At 38.2% G+C, this 21,528-nt stretch overlaps 1 protein-coding gene across 4 annotated transcripts in view; it reads right to left on the minus strand.

Moving 5' to 3' along the window:
* Tdrd7 (tudor domain containing 7) overlaps positions 1-21,528 on the minus strand; it is a 71,423-nt gene that overhangs the window by 13,037 nt on the left and 36,858 nt on the right. For all 4 annotated transcript variants that reach the window (XM_063225018.1, XM_063225007.1, XM_063225013.1 and 1 more), the window contains 8 exons: positions 21,378-21,489; positions 19,632-19,834; positions 18,563-18,697; positions 16,146-16,232; positions 13,016-13,150; positions 10,578-10,688; positions 8,119-8,621; positions 2,947-3,107 (listed from right to left, as the gene is read on the minus strand). In XM_063225018.1, coding sequence (XP_063081088.1) covers positions 2,947-3,107; positions 8,119-8,621; positions 10,578-10,688; positions 13,016-13,150; positions 16,146-16,232; positions 18,563-18,697; positions 19,632-19,834; positions 21,378-21,489 — 1,447 coding nt within the window. The remainder of the gene's footprint in view (positions 1-2,946; positions 3,108-8,118; positions 8,622-10,577; positions 10,689-13,015; positions 13,151-16,145; positions 16,233-18,562; positions 18,698-19,631; positions 19,835-21,377; positions 21,490-21,528) is intronic.

Consider the following 21,528-nt stretch of genomic DNA (forward strand, 5'->3'; position numbering starts at 1 on the left):
CAAATTATAAAAATAAAAATAAAAGTGAAGTTCTAAATTAGAATAAAAAAATTGTAAGCTAAAAAGTGAAAAACCAGTGCATCAAAATTTGATGAAGTGGGGCTAGGGATTTAGCTCAGCGGCATAAGCGCCTGCCTTGCAAAGAAGCAGTCGTGAGTTCGATCCCCGGTACCGGTACCGATAAAAAGGAAAAAGACAAAACAAAACAAAACACAATTTGATGAAGCACAAGTGGTGATTAGAAGGAAATTTATAGCTCTGACTTTATACAATAGACAAGAAAAAAGCAGAGTCCCCAGCACACGGCAAGCACAGATGGCCATTATCCTAGTGATGCCGGTGACGGTGCCAAGTACTCTCTCCGTGCAGAGACTCCTGGCTGGCAAGTTCAGTGTTCATGTTTGACAGAGTGCAGAGTTAGTAAGACATAAGCATTAAAATGAAACATGAAAAAAAGTGACCATTAAATTTGAAGAAATGCTTACAGGTTTGAATCCAAAGCAGTCTAAAAGGTAGCATGCCATATGCAAAGTGCCAATTTTGCTTTATGTCCAATTACCATAAGAATTTCCTTTAAATTATAGAATAGAGAAAAAGGCAAATATTTCAAAACAAGGTAGTATCACCATGTAATAAAAGTTGATCAATGAATAAAAGGAGACCCTAAATACATCACTTCTTTCATTGTTGTTAGTGTGTGACAAGTATGGGCGAACGGGGTTGAGGACTGCAGGGATCAGAGTGGCACTGTGTGGTCATAATGCCACACAGGCAGTGCGGTGGGCACACAGCGCTCAGGTGACTGTTATCTGCACCTCTCGGCTCTTCTGGCCTCGCTGCCTGTGGCTGATGTTGATGGACCTTCTCAAGCTATCTAACGTAGGTGCCTAGGGGGAGCCATCAACAAAAAATCAGAAGAAAATTTTACTGAGTAACACTATAAACAGGTATCACTGCACGCCTGTTAAAGCAGCTCCTCAAATTTTAACTTTATTTTTTGCAGGGCTGGGGATTAAAACTCAGGGTCTCACACACGCTCAACAAGTGTTCTGCCACTGAGATCCTCAACCCTAGCTCCTCGAAATTTAATAATCACCAAAGGGTTTATGTGAATGTGAAGAATTGGTATACTTGCATGCTGTTGCCTGTGATAGAAGTGAAAATGGTCATGAAAATGGCCCCAAAGAATTTATGAACAAACCCAGGTGCCACAGGAACTACTGCAAAGAATCAACAAATGGGATCTCACCCTACTCAAAAGCTTTTGCACAGCAAGAGATAACCACCAAGAGAGTGAAGAGACAACCCACAACATGGGAGAAAATGTTTGCCAGCTGTTCTTCAGACAAAGGACTACTGTCAAGAATGTATAAAGAACTCAAAAAAAAAAAAAAATCAGTTCTCCCAGATTTAAAAACCCAATCCAAAAAATGGGCAGATGAGATCAATACACACTTCTCAGATGAAGAAATACAAACAGCAAATACATGAAAAAATATTCATCACTATTCATTCCAGAGATACAAATTAAAACAATGCTGTGATTCCACCTCACCCCAGAAAGAATTGCTAGTATGAAGGAATCAACTAATAATAACTGCTGGAAGACGTGGGGAAAAAGAAACCCTTCTCCACTGTTGATGAGAATGCAGACTGGTGTAACCACTGTGGAAATCAGTGTGGAGATTCCTCAGAAAACTAGGGCTAGAGGTCCCATTCAACCCAGCTATTATTCCCCTTCTTATCTTCCCAAAAGAATTAAAAACATCACACCATAGTGATATATGTGCTCCCATGTTATAACAGCACAGTTCACAGTTCATAAAGGCCAGATCTTGGAAACAACCTAAATGCCCATCAACTGAGGGATGGATAAAAAAAGATGTGGTATTTTTATACAATACAGCACTACTCAGCCATAAAGAATGATAAACTGGATGGTTTTATAGGTAAATGGATGCACCTTGAGAACATACTCATTAGTAAAATAAATAAGACACATGTGTAAACATTGTTTCATTAGTGTGACAAGCTGAAAGAAAAAAATATATATAAATAAATAGGATAGTTATATTACTGATTTCTCCAAATTCACTGAAGAGAAAGACCTGTACTAGTACTGTTCAGACAACTGAAGACACATGTCTTGTGCTCTGGGTGAATGATTTGGGATGACAGTGTGCAATGTATGTACCATTGTTACCCTGTGATTGATGTGCTTTGAAATTCTGTTGTAGTTGTTTCTTCCTCTTTTTACGTTTGAATAAAATGGATTTGAAAAAAAAAGAAAGAAAATAGCCCACAAATGTTTCGTGATTGTATAACACTCTACTGTGTAGATGCATAATTTGTGTCATAATAATGAAATGTCCTCTTTCTATTGGTCATATAAATTGTTTTTTTCTAGTTTATCTGCAGGGTCTCTTAATATTAAAATAAAAGGTGTAAGCAATGTAATTATTCAACTTTAGGGAAATATGAGCTCACTGAAATATTCTGTGCCCATTGTAAATAATTAGCAGTGGCTGGGGTGGCAGTTCAGTGGGAAAATGCATTCTTAGCATGTGTGAGGCACCCACTGAGGTGAGCATATAATAATCAGGAAGATCATGGAAATGTCCACCTAAAAGGGAAAAACACTACGTGATGAAAAGCAGAAAGCCATGTAACACATGTTTTAGGATTGTAGCTTTAGAAATTCCTCATACTTTCATGTAACCAGACACAGAAATGAGTAGGGAAAAACAGCAACAGAAGATATAATGGCATAGCATGATAGTACAAGATCATTAAATTTGTTTCTATTATGGTCACAATGTCGTTAGCATTAAAAAATAACAACAACTCCTCTTCAATGGGCCAACGATTCCATGCTTGTTCAGTACCTAGGACAAAATGACAACATAAACTATGATGCAGCGTGAGTTCAAATGCCACAGAAATTACCTGCAAGCTGAGCTGTGATTGCCTGGAATGGTAGCTTTCGGAATATGTCCACTAGGGGCTGAACTTTCCTTATGTTGATTAATTCATGCTTGCCATAGTCCAGTTCGTACACAGAAACAAGCCCATTGGTCAGAATTCCTTTTAAAAGCACCCTGTGCCACCTAGGTTTGAATAAAATGGATTTGAAAAAAAAAAAGATTAAAAGAAGAAAACACACCAAGTCAACAGCTGCTTCATGGTTAAGTAAACCTTTTATGATATAAAATTAGTATCAAAATACAAAACTATCCCATTGTAGAAGTTTATAATCTGACGATTAACACTGATTTATATATTTGTTCAATAAAGTTTTCCTTTGCTATTTTGTGAAAGCAATGCAGATGCTGATTGCTCCTGTGTTGGCGCCTGCTGTTAGGTAGCATCATTCAAGAGATTTTTACAGGTCCCACAGACTTAGGAGAGGACACTGATACATAAATTACAACCGTCCTAAAGCAGAATGAAATAGCTGCCATGGAGGATAATTAGCACGAGGCCAGGGGAACCTTTCAGTCTATGGAGACAAAGGACAGCCTCATGTGTGGTACTCAGCCCATGCGTGGCAGATGGCTGGGCAGGCAAGCTAGAGCTCAAGCAGTGCTTCAGATAAAAGCACAGCAGGCTCAAGAGGGCATGGCAGTTTGAAGCAACTCTCAGGCAATGCTACAAGGAAGAGTGTTACAGAGATGGAAAGTCAGAATAAAATGGGAGGTTGAGGAGAAATCAAAAAAAGTTTTGAGTAAAAAGCTTACAGTTTTAATTACACTGAATAAGGACATTAAACACCAAAACAAAACAAAAGCCAGACTATCGCCTAAAACAAAGAACTTGGAATAGGTAGGAGAGTATGGGGGAGGAAGAAGAACCTTGTTTCAGATCAAGGTGGCAGAAAGAAATTCACATGAATATACTTTTCCCCAGCCTGGGCCTACATGATCATTAAAAAGAGAGAGAAGAGAGAGACAGAGACAGAGATAGAGGAGAGAGGAGAGAGTAAAGAGGAGAGAGGAGAGGGGAGAAAGAAACCCAGATTACAAATTTAACATATGAAAGATTAAGAACCTATGGTTTCAATCACAGGATTAAAAAGGATAATTATATTATGGAAAGCAAGACTGTATTGTGTCCCGAACGGTGTGAGCCTGCCTTCTCCTCAGCCAGCAGGCTGTTTTTTGGACAGGTCTATCAGCCACCAGCCCAGCAGGAAAGCAGACCCTTTACTGGAACACTGCTAGGCTGGGCTGGGTGGCAAACACCGAGAGGAGAACAGGAGAACAGATCTAGGAACCCATTCAGCTGCCCCAAGGTGGACAAAGGGAACAACTCTCAAACACTGTTAGGTGACTGGGGGAATTCTTAACTCCTGAAACCTTTAGATAGACTCAAAGCACAAAGAGTGATAGTGCGTGAGTTCCAAACACAGCTGAGACACAAGAAGGGTTCATGAGGAGCTCAGCTCTGGGAGCCACGCAGACCTGAGCCAGAACCCTACCTGCGCCGTTTTCCCCTTGTGTCACCCAAGCTCTTTATTTAACCTCTGTGAGCTTCAGTTATCTCATGATATAGTTAACTTTAACTCACTTGCATAAGTATTATGTAAAAAGTGCTAGCACATTACTTGGGATTATAGCAGGCATTTAGCAAATGGTAGCTATTATTTGGAAGAAAAACTGTATAAATAGGAAATTCAGACCAAATTGGAGAGGACTTTGCATATGTAGAAATGCCAGTTGACAAATGTTGCTAACTTGTAAGTTCAAGGAAAGATGAAAATGCTTGGTTACCACCAATAGCACCGTCTTTAAATTGCACAGGGCAAATTATGGTGACCTCTATTTTCAGTTCATAAGTAAGTACAGAGTGGTGAGGAGAAAGACTCAGAAAAACAATATGATGTCTTCCTATTTATCTTTTATTTTCAAAACTAGTAGCTTATATAAAGCTTTGGTTTTGACTACATTACCAACTTTAGTGCAAGGTGCTGCCCACAGTTCACTAAAAACTCAGATTTTCTAAATATGATCATTATGTATATATAAAATGTACCAATAAACTTAATTTTTTAAAAAAACTCAAATTCTGGGACTCTACCAGGATCTGATTCAGAAGGTCTGAAGTAACGAAGGAGGATCTGTATTTTTAATAGGATTTCCAGGCATTTCTTATTGAGACAGACCTGAAAACTACTGCAATAAAAAATGTTATCTGAAATTCCTAGGTCTTACAGTAGTTGAGAACAAGGCTTAGTAAACACCTCTGAGTATTATGCAAGATAAAAGCTCTAAACACTTTACACTGATTTGTTCTCATCTACAGTATATTCACTGATTGTCTGGTAACAAGTTAGCTGGTTTAAATCCAAGAATCTTGGGACAGAACTGTTCAAACCCACGCAGACTGTGAGGAGTCAGAACGCCTCCATTAGCGGTCTCTAGTTCTTGAGTTCTCCTTCCATATACAACTCTTCTTATGCAAGTAGCAACTCCCCAACACTAGTCATCATTAGTCTGTTCCCACTCAGAATAACTTGTTACTAATAGTTTGGTTTTCACTGTGATTAAATTACCCTGCAAAGAGTTCTGGTTGAGGCAAATTTATACAAATTGAAATGCGCAATATGTAACTTATATATTTTTCCAAAGTGAAAGTTATCAGACTTTTCACTTTTGAGTTGCCAAAGAGGTTTAGACTCCCATGAATATGGTAGTTTTATATATGCCTCTGTTTATTATTTTAAGAAAGAACAAAATCATTTCATATAAAAACCAAACTGTGTTTTGGGGTTGTGTGTGTATTTTAGAAGAGAGAAAACAAATTTTTCATCTTCAGCATTAACAAATAAGCTCATTCAATCCCCCAGGAGAGCTGCTGTGCCAACAGGACAGAGCGGCCATGTCACTGGCCAGGGCCTGGTGTCAGGCCTGAAGAGGGACAGCGGACACTGGAGAGCGTAGGCTGCACTAGGGTGGAGCCAGCGCATCCCAAGGGACCTCAGAGAACAGGCATGGTTGCACATGTGACAATGTGAAAAAACAGATGCAAGCATTAACAAACATAGCATGATGGTTCTCAGGGCCCAGGCCCAAGCGTAGTGAAATAATGCACTGCCATTCCTTACACAAGGTGTAAGGAATTCCACACACTGCTAGGAAGCAACTGACAATGTGTACCAAAAACCTTGCCATCTTTCAATGAGAAAGTTTTCTGCTAGGAATCTACTGCATAAGTAAATTACCAGAGATACAAATATTTACAACTTATAATAATCTATTATTTATAACAGTGAAAAACTTGAGAGAAAAAACGCTTAATAACAAAAGAAAGTGATAATTATGATTTCTCCATGACAGATTAGTATTTTTAAAATATAAAAATTTTTACCATGTGGAAAACTGTTTCTAGTATAATTTAAGGGGGAAAAGGTAGATACAACTTTCTGTACAATAATAATATACCAGTTATATAAATATGCATACAAAAAACTAGAAGAAATTTACATAAGCAGTTTAGCAAGTACTATTTTGGGCAATCCACTCGGGACCCCTTGTCACTCTCCTGGACAGAAGTTTTCTTTTTCTCAATAAATGCATCTTGCTCTTAACCTCTGTTGTTCCTAAAATTCATTCTTTGATTTTAGAGAACATGAACTTGTACTGGATTATTTAGCATGTTGGGAGTTTCTTTCCCTTGTATCATTTAGAGGTCTTCCACCCAGACTGTCAGACAGAGACTTAGAGCTGTGTGCTACCCACGATGAAAATGTCTGGTGTCTACTGAGGGCCTTTAGACAGACCCTCTGGAGAGTATCCCTGACTGCTGATCAACAACTGGACCCCCGGTCAGCCTGAGGAAGCCAGGTCGGTCATCGTCCATTACTCCCTCATGACAGTGCAGGTTACTTCTTCAGAGTGGGGAATGTTATAATCATCTGAGTTAGATAGAAATATTACAGGCAGTCAGACAGGGCTGGGTTCTCGAAGGAGCCAGTGCAGAAGACCAGATAGCTTGCAACTGTGGTGGAGACAGATATCTGCTGAGAGCCAGATTTCAAGGCAAAAGATAAAACAAATGTACCCACAGCCTAAGCATAAACCTCAGGGACTGATATTCTAAATAGGTAACATTCTGATATCTTGATCACTTTAAAGAAGCCAGAAGCAGCCACTAATCCAACCTGTACAGGCAAAGGCTGTGTTCCTGCTTGCTACATGACTCCCTTTCTTATTGGATCCCGATTTAATCAATTATACCTGAGCATTACATTCCTAATCTTATTGGTTGACCATAGTTCTGTCCTACCTCATTCTTGTTTTATGAGTTCTTATGTTTCCCCACCTTGGGTCCACCTCATCTTGAGGTTTTGCTCTATAAAAGTCCCTAGAGAAGGTAGGGTCCTTGGTAACCCACTTTTCTCTCGGACAGAAGCTTTCTCTCAAAAAATATATTCTGTTCTTAAAAAAAAAAAAAAAAAAACAAGTACTATGTTTAGGTAGCTGATTTGAGTTTCTTAAACTTTTTTGTGTACTTTCTAAATTTTCCATAATAAATATTTTAAAATATAAAAGTTATTCAATTAAAAAATGGATTCTTTTCTAAATAGAAATAATATTCTGGTAGAAAAGAAGGGACATTTAAACCTTCATTTTAGATAATAATTAGGTTTTAACCGGAGGATTACTACGTTTTTAAATATAAGAAAAACTGCATAATTTATTGGTTTTGCTTTACATTTGAAATTCTCATTCCAAATACACGTCGAGACCATAATGCTAAATGAGGTAAGTCACACGGAAGGTTAAATATTGCATGGTCTCTTTTATATTAGAAACCCTAAGTATAAATAATTTAAAGAGCAAAAGAAACAGGGAGGCTGACTTATGGAGATGGGAAGGGGCCCTAAAGATGGAGAACACAGGCAGTAAAGATGGGGAAGGGAAAGTGAAAAGGATTAGGAAGGACATGTCTAAGTATCAGTATCACCCAATGAATGCATTCATTACGTTTTGCAAACATATACTAATAATCTCCTTTCCTGAGGTTCTAATTCCCTTGAAGGGATGAAGAACGCTGGCACCATTCTACAGATTTTTCTTAGGAACAAAATAGAATGCAGGGCTTTGTCCAAGGACCTACTTATTTTCCACCTTTGCAGCATACACTTGGTCTTTTTCCAGCGGGATGTGGCGCTCCTCAGTCACACTGTAATACAGGATCATCTCTTCCATCAGGACTTCCAGCTTATGGATCTCCTGCCAAGGCTGGATGACAAAGTAGCCCGGGTGACAGGCTACAGGCACATATACATCCATGTGCTGCCCAGGCTTTGATAGCTGGAGAGGAGGTGGCAGCTCCTCCATGGAGAAGGAGCTAGTATGGTCCACCACAGGTTTTCTGCTGGCTTTGGGGGCATTTATTTTAAAATTCTCTCCTGTGCTATCCGCCACAGGCATGCTGCCATTTCTGTTGGTGGGAGAGCTGACCGTGCTGGACACAGCACTCAGGAATACGTCCTTCTGATGCTTCCACAGGTCTGCATTTGTTATCTGGCGGTTAATACTGCGATGAGGATCAGGAAAGTTCTTAGGAGTAAATAAATACACATATGCAAGCCCCTTGGTTTCATCCACTTTTGTAACCTTTGGAAAATACAAAAAATAATGTAAGAAATCCAAGTTCATATTGAATTGAGAGGCAGTTATGTTAATCTTAAACATTAAAATAATATAGTATTTTGCAGAGAAAAAACTTGCTAAGATTCATTTTATTTAAGGTAAAGTAAATCATCTACCATAGTCTAGAAATAAACAGACTCAACTCAAAATAGCCTGTAAGAAAAACACAATAGCCTAAAAGGCAGTTGCAATAAAAATGAAAAACTGACGAAACCTTAAAACCTGCTCAAGGTTATTATCATAGAGAAAAAGGAAGTAGTTCTATGTCACAAAATTTTTAAATTAATGACCCAAAAGACTCAAAATAAAAAGAACAGTATGATGAACTCCTACATGCTCATCACTCCCCCTCAGCGAAAGGTTTGATACACATTGGCTTCAGGCTGGTGTACCTTCTGACATGGATGGGAAGGAAGAAATCATGATGTCCACACACACATGGGGATCTCTAGTCTGCATTCCCTTTTTAGTTCTAATACATGTGCTTTCCTCCCATCTCGTCAACTACATGGAGGAAAGGGAGCTGGGGAGAAAAAGAGGGTGAAAGCCCCATGCGCAGGCTAAAATGACAATTACGTACTTTTTGCCCAGGGAACCTTTTTTTTTTTTTTTTTCCCCCCCCCGGTACCAGGGCCTAACTCATGACCTCGCACTCACCAGGCAGGTGCTTATGCTGCTGAGCTAAATCTCCAGCCCAAGGGAAACAGCTCAGTGGCATAAGTGCTGGCTGCTCAGAGAACCTATAGACTTCCTAACTATCTCTGTTCTTTCTGCAAGGAGGTGTTTATGTCAGACCAAGCACTGATAACTGAGGGTGCTCTGCCACATGTCCCAAAGGCATCAACTCTTCTGATTTATCTTAAGATTTGTCTGACTTATCTTAAAAAGGACAAAAATGAGATACTTTCAGCTACATCTTTCAACAAAGCTAGAAGTAAAAGGTAGGCATATAGGAAGGGAGGGAGACACCAACAAGGCAATCCATTTACAGTAATTTACTTTTGAAAAATTTTTTCCAGAGAAACACACATATCTAGATTCACTTTAGAGATACTAAAGACATGCTGACTTTTAAGTTATTATTGATATTTGTGATAGAGGTATCATTTTAAAACTTACCATTAAAAAGAATTTTTAATTGAGTATCCAATACCAAGGCTTTAGGGGCTTTACAAATAGCTGAGACACTAACAAGTAGCTGGAAAAACAGCACTCATTAACATGTGACAACTGAGTATTATTAAATAACACATAATTAAGCAACACCATAAGCCTTAGAGAACCATAAAACAGAAGTCTGTTAGAATGGTTTAGAAATCTTAGTGAAGATATAGATGAAGACACTTCATGGTTACACATTTCCATAAAATAGTATCTGCATCAGCTAATAACATTTCTACCCCTGGAACATGAGCAAGGTTTTTGAAGATGCAAAAGTATAGAAAAAGGAAATAAGAATAAATGAAACAAAAAAGTATAAATAAACTTCATGAAAAAGAGGAAAACACCAAGATTATAAACAAATAAAGATTATAAGCAAATTATGTATTTATAATGCACTCTCCATTAGGGAAAAACAGTGGACTTACTTAATTGAAACATATCAAGATACAAGATGCCTCCTTTGGGGACTCATTTCCTTATTACAAAGCAAAATCCGAGCAGAAAACTCTCTCTGCCATCTTATTAATAATGAAAAAAATTACACAAATGGTTTAAAAGCAATATAGGAGACACAAAATAATTTATTAAATGAGAAACAAACCATGAAATACAGCTATTATGTATAATCTTTTGAATATAAAAAATGTGTCTGAGGTGAAAGCATCTGTTTACAGTATGATAAAATTCACAAAAACCATTGAGCCTGTGGCTAGAGGCTCCCTCCCTAGAGGTTATCAGGACCAGTAAGGCACTAACCTTAATGCTGCAGTCTGAGCAATTCAAAACAGAATCTCTTAACCAGAGCACAGCATCTGGCGTCCACACACCAATAGACTGTGGAAGATCGGCTAAACAGCACCTTACAGCCTGGTGGGAAGAAAGTACACAGCTTAAAATAAGTACTTATGAGTAATGTCATTGTCATTTTACTGCCAGTCAGATGTTGCCAAGACAGCAAGTAAGAGCCACAGCTGATAATGGTAATCACTGCTCTTGGTTTGAGCTATGTTCCTGGCTCTAATTATATCACTCTTACTGTCTTTTCTCCTCGTATCAGCCAGGGCTGGTACCAGGCGCTTCTCACTCCACAATACTTTTCTGCATGACAAGCACCATGACACCATGTTGCAGGTGACTCAGAGCTAGCCTATGGAGCACTGCAATGCTGCGTAGACAGGGCTGGGGCCATATGCAGATCTGCCTGCTCAGTCCAACTCCATGAAGTGGTGACTGAAGGAAATTCAATGCCTTTCAGGCTCTTTGGAAGCTTCTGGGGCGTCACCCTTCATTCCTGACATTCGTGGGTATCAAGCATTTGTGCTAATCTTTTGAAGGAGGTTGTGGTGACAATTAGAAAGGATAGCAAAGTGGTATTCACAGGACCTGAAAGTCTCATTTTCACTGAGGCTCTTTACCCCCGCACCACTGCCCTAGTTTCTGAAAAACGGCCAGAGTGGAGAGTAAGGGTGACCTTACAGATTCTTTCAGCCACAGATGAGCCTTTGAACTGATGGAGGCAACTCTGAGGTGGTCTGAATCTACTTCCCTGATTCCTCCTTTCCTCTCTAAGTCTCTCCCCTCTATCCTACGTCTTTCCTTTGGGCTTGAGCTCCAAGCCTCTCCCTGTGCCAGCTGCATGTGGTGAGAAGGAGGTCAGTCAGAACTCCGTGGGGCACCACTCACCACGGAGGACCCTAGGACAGCCGGATACTTTAGTCTACTGAAAAAGAAGCTAGACGTAGGCATTTTTTTTTCTTTTTTTGGTACCAGGGATTGAACTCAGGACCTCTTACTTGCTAGGCAGGCACTTACGCCACTGGGCTAACCCCCTGGCAAGATGTAGGTGTTTTGGGAGACATTGTCTGATTTTAAAATTCTGACCACAAATTCACAAGTTTAAAATACTGTTAGAGACAACAGTCAAATCACAACATTTACGGTCAGCTTTCACTGACAGCTATCATTTTGCTAGTGACTTGGATGTCTTACAGAAAAGTTAACAGAGGGTAAAGGGGTGTTTAAGAGTCCCCTAACAGTAGTCCTCATATCAATGAAATAATTATGATTATAAAAATGTCTAGTATCAGTTAGTGTAGCAGCATAAGAGGAGTACTAGTGTCTGACTTTCAGACAGACAGAAGGGGCCTTAATCCCCTTCCCTTTAGGCCAGGGAACTTTTTTGAGGTAAGGCTCAATGGACCAATGTTCCAAAAGGAGCTTCAGAGGCCAGGACTGTTAGAAAGTGACCGTAGCATCTAGAGGCTGTCAACTTCCAATAATATAGCTGAGTGACAGAGCAAAAATGACTTGAAAATAGGCTTGAAGAAATGTTGAACAGCTTCTCTGAAATAGTCGCTGTTAGAAAAGGCAATGGAGACTGGAGTAAGAGAAATGCTAAACAGCGACACCAGTTATGGATGACTGGTCTAGATGCTGAGTACTGACGACTGAGGTCGTTAGAGAGTATTAGTCAAGGGAAAATCTGCTATTACAGAGCATTAGTTTTATTTTTTAAAAAATATATTAATTTCAGGCTGGGGATTTAGCTCAGCGGCATAAGTGCCTGCCTTGCAAGCAGGCAGTCGTGAGTTCAATCCCCGGGACCGATAAAAAAGAAAAAGACAAAAAAAAAATTCAAAAAAAAAATTAATTTCTATACAAAATCCCATACTTCACACAAAAAAGGTAAATGGTTCTGTCAACTTTAACCAACTAAACACAGTTTAAAATTCTTATCATTTGGATGTTCACTGAGAGGGGAGGGACAGGCTGAGGTAAATGTTTTTATTAACATGTGTGGGGGGATATATAAGAAATGAAAACATGTAACACAGAAACAGATTTCTGAGGATGGATGATTAATTTAATATGAATTCTGGAAATGAACACTTATCTACAATATCTTGGAGCTGTGCAAAGTCAGAGCTTGCATCTAATAATTAACACAGAACCTAAACTGGACAACACAGCCCACTGAGTTGGTGGGCTTGAAAAAAACATGTATCAAGCAATATTCTGCAAATATGACTGGAATTCTTATCTTAGAAAAATTTTACTTCTGAAAATGGGTAAATAATCATACTCAGATAATTTAATTTTTTTTCTTCACAAACTAGAACAGAGAACATCTCATAACATGGGGATGGATTATGAACAAACACATCCAAAATCTCCAGCTTTATGACTAACTGTACCTGAGGTGGTATCGAAATCATTTCTTGTAGAAACCGAGGTGGAATTTCTCTGAGCTCTGACACTTTCACAGAGGTTGTGTTGCCAGAGTCCAGGAACTGAACATCAAGAGCCCGGCTGCTATGAACATTTGTGATCTGAAACAAAACAAGCATTGGCTACTTTATTAGTATACCCTAAAGACCAATACACTTCTGTACAACTGAATCTTACAGTCCTAAATTTCATAGTAAAAGCAACAAAAACAATGTGTTTTAAAGGGTATTTATATATCAAATATTACAGTAGAGCTGATTTTGACATCAAGTTTTTAATTCACTTAATCAGTAAACTAATAATGACCAGTAAAATTCCTAAAAACAGTAATATTTACTATTTCTCTGATTCTAGGACATTATAAAGTAACAATATATTAATAAATACTACTGATCAGAAGGTGGTCTGATTTTAAAAATCATAATGTATTTTATAGCTTCACCAGAGAACCTAATAATTTTCATCATTTTGCTAAAATTTAAAACTCAGAAAATCACAGAGAAGTAAAATAGAGTCCAAATTAATAGTTCAAAACTGGAGAAACTAGGAAGCTGGGTGTGATGGTGCCTCCCTGAAGTCCCAGCTATTCAGGTGAGGCAGGAGGATGGCAGTTTGAGGCCAGTCTGAGTAATTTAGTAAGAAAGCTCAAAATAAAAAATTTAAAAGATCTGGGGATGCAGCTCAGTGGAGTAAAGTGCTTGACTAGCTTAAGCAATGGCCTGGATAGTTAAAAAGAAAGAGACACACACAGAGAGAGAGAGAGAGAGAGAGAGAGAGAGAGAGAGAGAGAGAGAGAGAGAGAGAGAGAGAGAGACAGAGAGAGAGAGAGAGACAGAGAGAGAGAAACTACACAGAGTGAAGCAATAATTACCTCTATAATTATTTGTACATAACATTAATAATTTTTTCCTTTCTATATACCAGTAAGATAATACTCAAACCTTTTGTCTTTCTCAAAAGTAGTCAATACAGAATTTGATAGTAATACAACTAATATCACATACCTATATGAAGTGTTTGGGTATATACTGAGAGGATGTTTTGTTTTTCTGTTTCTTAGTGCTAGGGATAGAACTCAGGGCCTGTACACGGCAAGGCGAGCAACCTACCATTATTCTATTACCACTCCACCCCCAACTTATTTTGAACCAGGGTCTCAATAAGTCACCCAGACAATCCTCCTCCCACAGCATACAAATTGCTGGGATAACAGATAGGCACATGAGTAGTGAGAAAGTATTTTTGCCCAAAATGTATAATCTGAAGATACTCATAACATAAATATACTGAAATTGAGAGATAATTATTATATAATGCTACTTTTCAAAAAGTTATAAACAACAAAGAAAAGCTGATTAACTATGGGTTGCAGGGTACTAAGAAGACATGACAACTACATACAATGTGGAATATTGCACTGGATCTTGGACCAGAAAAAGAACATTTTGGGGGCAATTTAGGAAATGCCAGAATTTCTGTGGATTAATTAATAGTATTGTATTACTGTTAATTTCCTGCTTTTGTAATTACACAATGGTCACATAAGATGTTAACATTTGAAAAGTACATGGCAAATAGCTCTTTATTCTATTTTTGCAACTCTTTCGTCTGAAGTTTTTAAAATTTTAAGAAGTATTTCTACATTTGCATACCATGTATTACATAGCACAGAGCATTAGTATATAACTCATGCCATATTCTTTTCAACATGTCATCTTTTGAATTTATGGCCACGTGCACAACATACAACCCTTGGTCGTACAACTCCAGACGTCAGTCTCTTACATACATTCACATTAACGACAGCAATGACTCCAGAACTGTTGTTTTCATTGATGTGGACATGACAAGTTTTAAAGAGAAAATCAGTATAATTTATGAAAACAATGCTGTGCAGACTTTTTTAAAAAAGTAAAAAAGCAATGGTTCTTATCCTTTTAGGGTTGGTTTCTGTAAGTTATGAAAATTATGCATCCTTTTTACTCCCAAATGTAACATATACATAAAAATTTGCATACAATTCTTAGAAGCTTTGGGGACTCCCTAAAATACAGATCCTTGCTTCTATGTTAAGAATCTCTGGATTGAAAGAAAAAAAAACACGAAAAATAACAAAGTTTAAACTAACTTTAGAAACTGGGCAAACTAGAAATGGGAGGTAAGGGAGGAAGGGAGGAGAACAGGGACAGAGAAATGCAAAAGAGGAAGAAAAGGTAATCACAAAATTCAAAACTTGCCTTTGAAAAAACACAGAAATACAGGATAAAATTATTTACAACTCTGTAAATGAACTTCCCAGAAGATAATTTCTAAGGGCTAGAAACAAAAGGGTATGTGAACACCAAAGCCAAATTTATCTTCAACACCAGATGTGGCCTTAGCCCAGGCAGGAGGGAGGGAGGATCTGAATACTCCTCCTAGAAAGCCAGAACTCCCCAAGGGCTCTGCACTCCAGGGAAGGGTGACCTCAGGAGTCACTAATAAGGCTACAGAGTCCTGTACCCAGAAACTCTTCTATGCACCCTGGGAGAATACACAGGAGAATGGCATTGTTATTTATAACAGAAATTACAATCTAAACAGTCACCATCAGAAGGATGGTACCTTTGTGCACACTCATTTTGTTATTACCCACAGCAGTGAAAATAGATCAAGTAGAGCTGTACACATTCACATAATGAGTAAAAAGGCATGTTTTAGAAGAATAATTACAATTTACTATGTACATAAATTTTAAGAGTATTCATTTACTCATATTCACTTTTACTATAAATATTTTAAGTATGAATTCACTTCTACAGTTTATATGTGTATATATATATATATATATATATATATAGCAAAAAACATGTGTATAAACATTAAAAGTCTAAAGAAATGAACAGGAATGAGAAACACCAAATTCAGCTGGTCATTCTCTCAGGAATGCTGGCAAGAGAAAAGAGAAGGCACAGGGGGAGTTCAACCACGTTGGTCATTTTTTTCTTCCATAAACTGGTGAGAAGTCCATGCATGCTTATTCCATTTTTAAAAATTCTGTTTGTACATTTTAAACATTTCATAATTAGTTTTAAAAAGTCAAGTGATTTATTTTACCTCTACTCGTAACCATTTTCCTTTGCAATGGAAGAGGCAAATTTTCCCACAAAAGGGTAGTGATATGAAATATTCAGAAGTCATGTGCTGAAAAAAAAGAAACCAAGATATCATTACAATTCTTAGCAAAGGATATAGGCTATGCCAACAGAAACAGATTGCTGAGCTGCAGGCCGACTGTCCACCCAGGGGTCGCCAGACTTCCCACGAGCTAGAGAGAGGCCACGGCAGGGGCAGTCAGCATAGCAAGGGTGCTGTCCACCTCAGTGATTTACTCTGCCCTACTGCACAGGCTCAAAATCAGCCCTGTTCAAACCTTAGCAGAAGTCACTGACTAACTTAGGCTTTGGTTCCATCAGTCACACATAAAGAGAAACTTTAATCTGACAAAAAGTTAGGCATGAATGGGTGAAGTGAGGGCAGGGCCAGCTGTCCAGAAGGCCTCTTCCTTCTGTAGTCTAACACTCAGAGTCAAGGATAAGATTTTAATTCCAAAATAAAAGGAATGTTGTCAACACAAATATGTACTACGAGTGCTAATGAAATGCTAGGTGTCTTCATCTGTGTCTTCTGCCACAGTCTGAAGATGGGGATTTGCCCATGTCTCGTTTTTGCAGGTGAGAGTTTCCAAAGGCAAAGTCTCCAGCAGGTTTATAAGAGCACGAGGAAATAATCAACAGTGCTTGTCATCCCTAGAGGTTATAAGGACATCCATGCAAATGGATCAGCACAATCAACCTCTCTGGGAATCTCAGATGTATCATCAATCACAGAAAGAGGTAACTCTATAGATGCAATGCTTCAATTCCAGATGATAGGGTAACTACAGGTTTAACCTGATCCAGCAAATACTTTGGAAAACCTATTGTAGACACGACACTGGATTAGGTGCTGTGAAGATTACAGAAAACTGGTGAGGCATAGACTGTGTTCTCAAAGAGTCTGCACTGAGGTTACGGACATTAGTACACGCCTGTAATCCCAATACTCTGTGTAGCTGACACAGGAGTACTCTTAAATTCGAGCTCAGTCTGGACAACTTAGTGAGACTTGTCTCAAAATTAAAAATTGCAAAAAATGACTGAGGATGTAGCTTAGTATTCTTGTTGAATCCTTAGATTCTCCATCGCTTGCCACATATATGATGGAGAGGAGATAAAAGGAAGAGGGAGGAGAGGGAGGAGGAAGATGGGAGGAAGAGGAACAGGTTGGAAGAGAGAAGAGGAAGAGGGAGGAGGAGGAGGAGCCACTTACATGCTATTAAGGCAAATGGAAACCCAAGAAATTAAAACACAAAATGCACAGGGCATCCTGAGGTATCTGAGTGCCGTGTAGGTTAGAGAGGCTGCACTTGCAGGGGGAGGGGTCAGGGCTGAAGTGGCAGCAAGCTTCAGTGACTTGGCAGCTACAGCTTTATTTTAGATGACTACAGTGCCCCTTATTGGTACAGAAACCACTGTAGAAACATAAAACTATGGGTCGATTCAGAAAAACACAAATAGACATCAAAGGGTATGGCTGGGGACACTGCTCAGAGGCATAGCGCCTGCCTGACAGTGCAAGGTCCTGAGTTACATTCTCTGTACCAAAAATAAACAAATACACAAATAAATAAACAAGATAGAAAAGAATCAAAGGGTATGGAGACTATAGAATTTAATCTGCAGAATTATATTTCCCCAGCAGCAGATTTTCAGGGACCAGAAGCAGCTTGGGGAGCAATGCCTAAGGGAGGTGAAGGGAGCGTCAAGGAGAGTTTTATTATCTTTCTAAATTCCGAGATCCTCCTCTGCCTGTGACAGAAGAGCTGGCTGACTCCAGGAGAGAATCACAAGCAGCCGTTCTGAGGACTAATCAAATGCATATTATGAATAAGGAATCGATCAACTGATGGGCACTTATTATATCCAGGGCACAGGTAGTCTGAAGTCTAAAAATGTCTCTCACTTTGACTTATTCCCTCCCCTTTAATTTAGAATAAAAATTATCCCAAAAACTTGTTTTTGCAACATTAACAGAAGTAAAAATAAAAAATTCTTACAAAATTGATTCTATTACCAGCTGCTTTATAACCTGTTTTCACTGGCAAGAGGAACTTTAGCAATTTTTAGAAAATCTAACCAAAGATTTAATTTCAGAGACTTTTAGTCAATTCATATAAAGACAATTGCCCTCATGCTGCTATCCTCATGACAATCCTTTTGGAGTACACTAGTATCACCTTCAATTTACACTACAGAACCTGGTAGGCTTCTTCTGCCTCCTCTTCTCAAAGCTCTGAAGTCTAGGGTGACTATCATTCTAGAGATTCTGCCTCAAAAACTATTAAAGAATTATCCATAGTTATGCAATTTAGTGGGCTACTTTTGTTTGCAATGCTAGGAATCACTTTAAAGAGGAATAGAGTTCTGCTATACCTTGCAATGGAAGTAATCCTCTATCTTATGCTGAAGGTCCTTGAGCTTGTTCAGACCCTTACAAGGCACTTGGCAGAAGAGTGTTCCATCAGAGCAAATATTTGTCACTCTGACATTTGTGTATGTGGCATCAACCTAGAACACACAAAGGACACACCAAGAATGCTTAAGAACAGAATGGTGCTCTCAACTCTGTAAGGAACATTTATCTAAATATCCTATTGAAAGTCTGTATTGAAAGTCTAAGTTAGTGGACTGCTGGCTACAAAGAATGAAATTCCTAACTTAAGTGTAAAAAATTATATTTAACTAATTATTTGTGACAGGCACAAAAGAGACACTGTGTATACATTACCACATTCCATTGTCTGAAAGTCTAAAAATGTCTCTCACTTTGACTTATTCCCTTCCCTTTTATTTAGAATACAAATTATCCCAAAAACTTGTTTCTGTAACATTAACAGAAGTAAAAATAAAAAAAATTCTTATAAAATTGATTCTATTACCAGCTGCTTTCTAACCTGTTTTCACTGGCAACAGGAATTCTAGTAATTTTTAGGAAATCTAATCAAAGATTTAATTTCAGAGACTTCTAGTCAATTCATATAAAGACAATTTACAGCTATTCTACTCAGTAAGATAATTTTTCCTGTTTTAATTACATTTTTAAAATGATCATTTGAATATTTCATCCTGTTTTTTATGATGAATGTTCTATAATTTATTTTAAAAGTTCCCTCTTTTGGGACTTATGTACCAAACATTTTTAAAACATTAAAGCTAATCATAAATATCTTCCTGAATTTAATTTTTCCTTCTCTTATATTGTTTTCCTTTGTTATCTTTGTAGAGGAATTTCATATAAATTTAACATACACTCAATGTAAAAATTGGGAAATAAAAAATCCACTTTCTAAGAAATAATTACTATTAACATTTTCTTCTTTCAGTTTCCCTCTTTTTTCTTGAATAGTAATGTAAAGTCTATATCAATTAATAGCCTGAAATCTATAGCATTTTCTGTTGATCTTACACACAATATGAAGACGGCAGTGGTGATCACGCGTACCTGGAGGTGAACCTCTAGGGACTTGTCATGCATGGCCTTCAGGCAGGTGGCGTTGATATTGATATCATCATCTCCTGAGGTATCGTACAGAACAACAAGTGGAATATCTGCCTTGTCAAGTATTTCCACCGCAAAGATCTTCCCACAAGTTAGAGACTCAACCACTTTCACTAGATTAGGATCATCATTTAGAACCTCCAACCCTGAAAAATAGTGAATATTTTACTTTCTATCTCTTAACAGAATCACTGTAAGATGGAGGGCTGATTGTATCAGTTATGACCACTATTAAAATTATGACTCTACCACAAAATTATTAAATTTTATATGGAAGCTTTGTTTTATAATCTTCTTCACTGTCTTCATTGTTTTTAAAGTATAACATGCAGGCCCTTTGAATAATACACTAAGACAGAAAATCTTTTTTTTTTTGTACCAAGAATCAAACTCAGGGCCTCACACTTGTCAGGCAGATGCTGTGCTGCTGAGCTACATCCCTGGCCCCCCAAAAATCTTTAAGAAAGAAGAGAAACTGATGATCAATCAGAATTTTTACCTTAAAAATCAGCCTTTGCTTTATGTACAAGAACACGTCTAAGATAGACTAATACTTACATACAAAATTATTTGTCTCTCATAAAATGACCTTTCACATAATGGAAATTGAGACTTTCACACCCCTCCTCGCCTCCTTCCTCCCTGCGACACCGTTACGCCCCTAAGGACACCAGAGAACCTTCTGCTCTCTCACAGAGAGAACACAAGTATCAGACCACTTTGGTTTTAATCCAATCCAATTATTCTTTCAGTTCTCTGACAATTTTAATTCTCTATATCATGAATATGACAAATCTAAATTAATCTATTAAACTAACTGAAACAGCTCACTATTTCTCCCCAAAATATTTTATGTCTACTTCTTTATTTTCTTCCTTTGTGGCCACAAACTAAAGCTCACAGACTCCTCCTGAGTGGCCATTCTCCTGTCCTGCTGTCCAGACACATCACTTTGTAGCTTTTTCCAAACCCTCTGTTTCTGCATCCTAAATCTCATCCTATGCCCTGTGTCCTATCTTCACTTGTTCCTTTTAAAACCAACTCCCACAGGTTTCTCACAGGCCCTCAGACCCACTTCCAGTTCAGCTCAGAGTCAGCTTCAGTTCCAAAGGCATAAAGATCCATCCTTACTGCAAGGGAGCATTTCTTCAGAGCGCCAAACTTCCCCTAGGAATTAAGATCACTTTCTGAATCTGGCACAAGCCCTCCAAAGCTCAACGTGCGTTTCCATAACCTGACCACTGTCTTCCACACCTTAGGTTTAAGCCAATAAAACACATGTCTGATCTTCTCTTCTCCCATAAGGCAGACAGAAAAGAACAATGCTTCACTGACTGTGCAAGAACTATTCAAGACCTACAGGCAAACTCTACCTGGGCACAGGAGGGTGTGCTAACAGTGTGTATCTCTACCATCCATCTCAGGGGAAAAGGGTGAGGGTCACTCGTGCAGGGCAATGGGACTAGAAATAATCAAATGCCATGATAGAGGGCCTCTATTAGTTGTTACTATAGTAGTGAGGATAACCAGAAAAAGAAACTGTCCAAATGACCCTCAGATGTTTATTATAAAGCATAATACAATCTACTACATACTATAAAATATTAAAAAATATAACATTCACATAATGATTACATCTTATACAGAGCACATTAAACATGATTCATTTCAATCTTAAGTTTCTCTTACCTGCTAGTTTACACTTAGTAGCTTGGAATGAGAGTGACCAGAACTTTGGGTTCAATTTGCATGCTTTGCTCTTGTCAACAACTTCACTGAAACCATAGTCAACATAGCATACCTAATGATAAAAAAAGAGGTTTAGGCTAAAGGTCTTCAT

The sequence above is a fragment of the Cavia porcellus genome, unplaced genomic scaffold, assembly GCF_034190915.1.
Source record: "Cavia porcellus strain 051 isolate PalLab524CR breed Dunkin Hartley unplaced genomic scaffold, mCavPor4.1 scaffold_1, whole genome shotgun sequence".
In the NCBI taxonomy this organism is placed as follows: domain Eukaryota; kingdom Metazoa; phylum Chordata; class Mammalia; order Rodentia; family Caviidae; genus Cavia; species Cavia porcellus.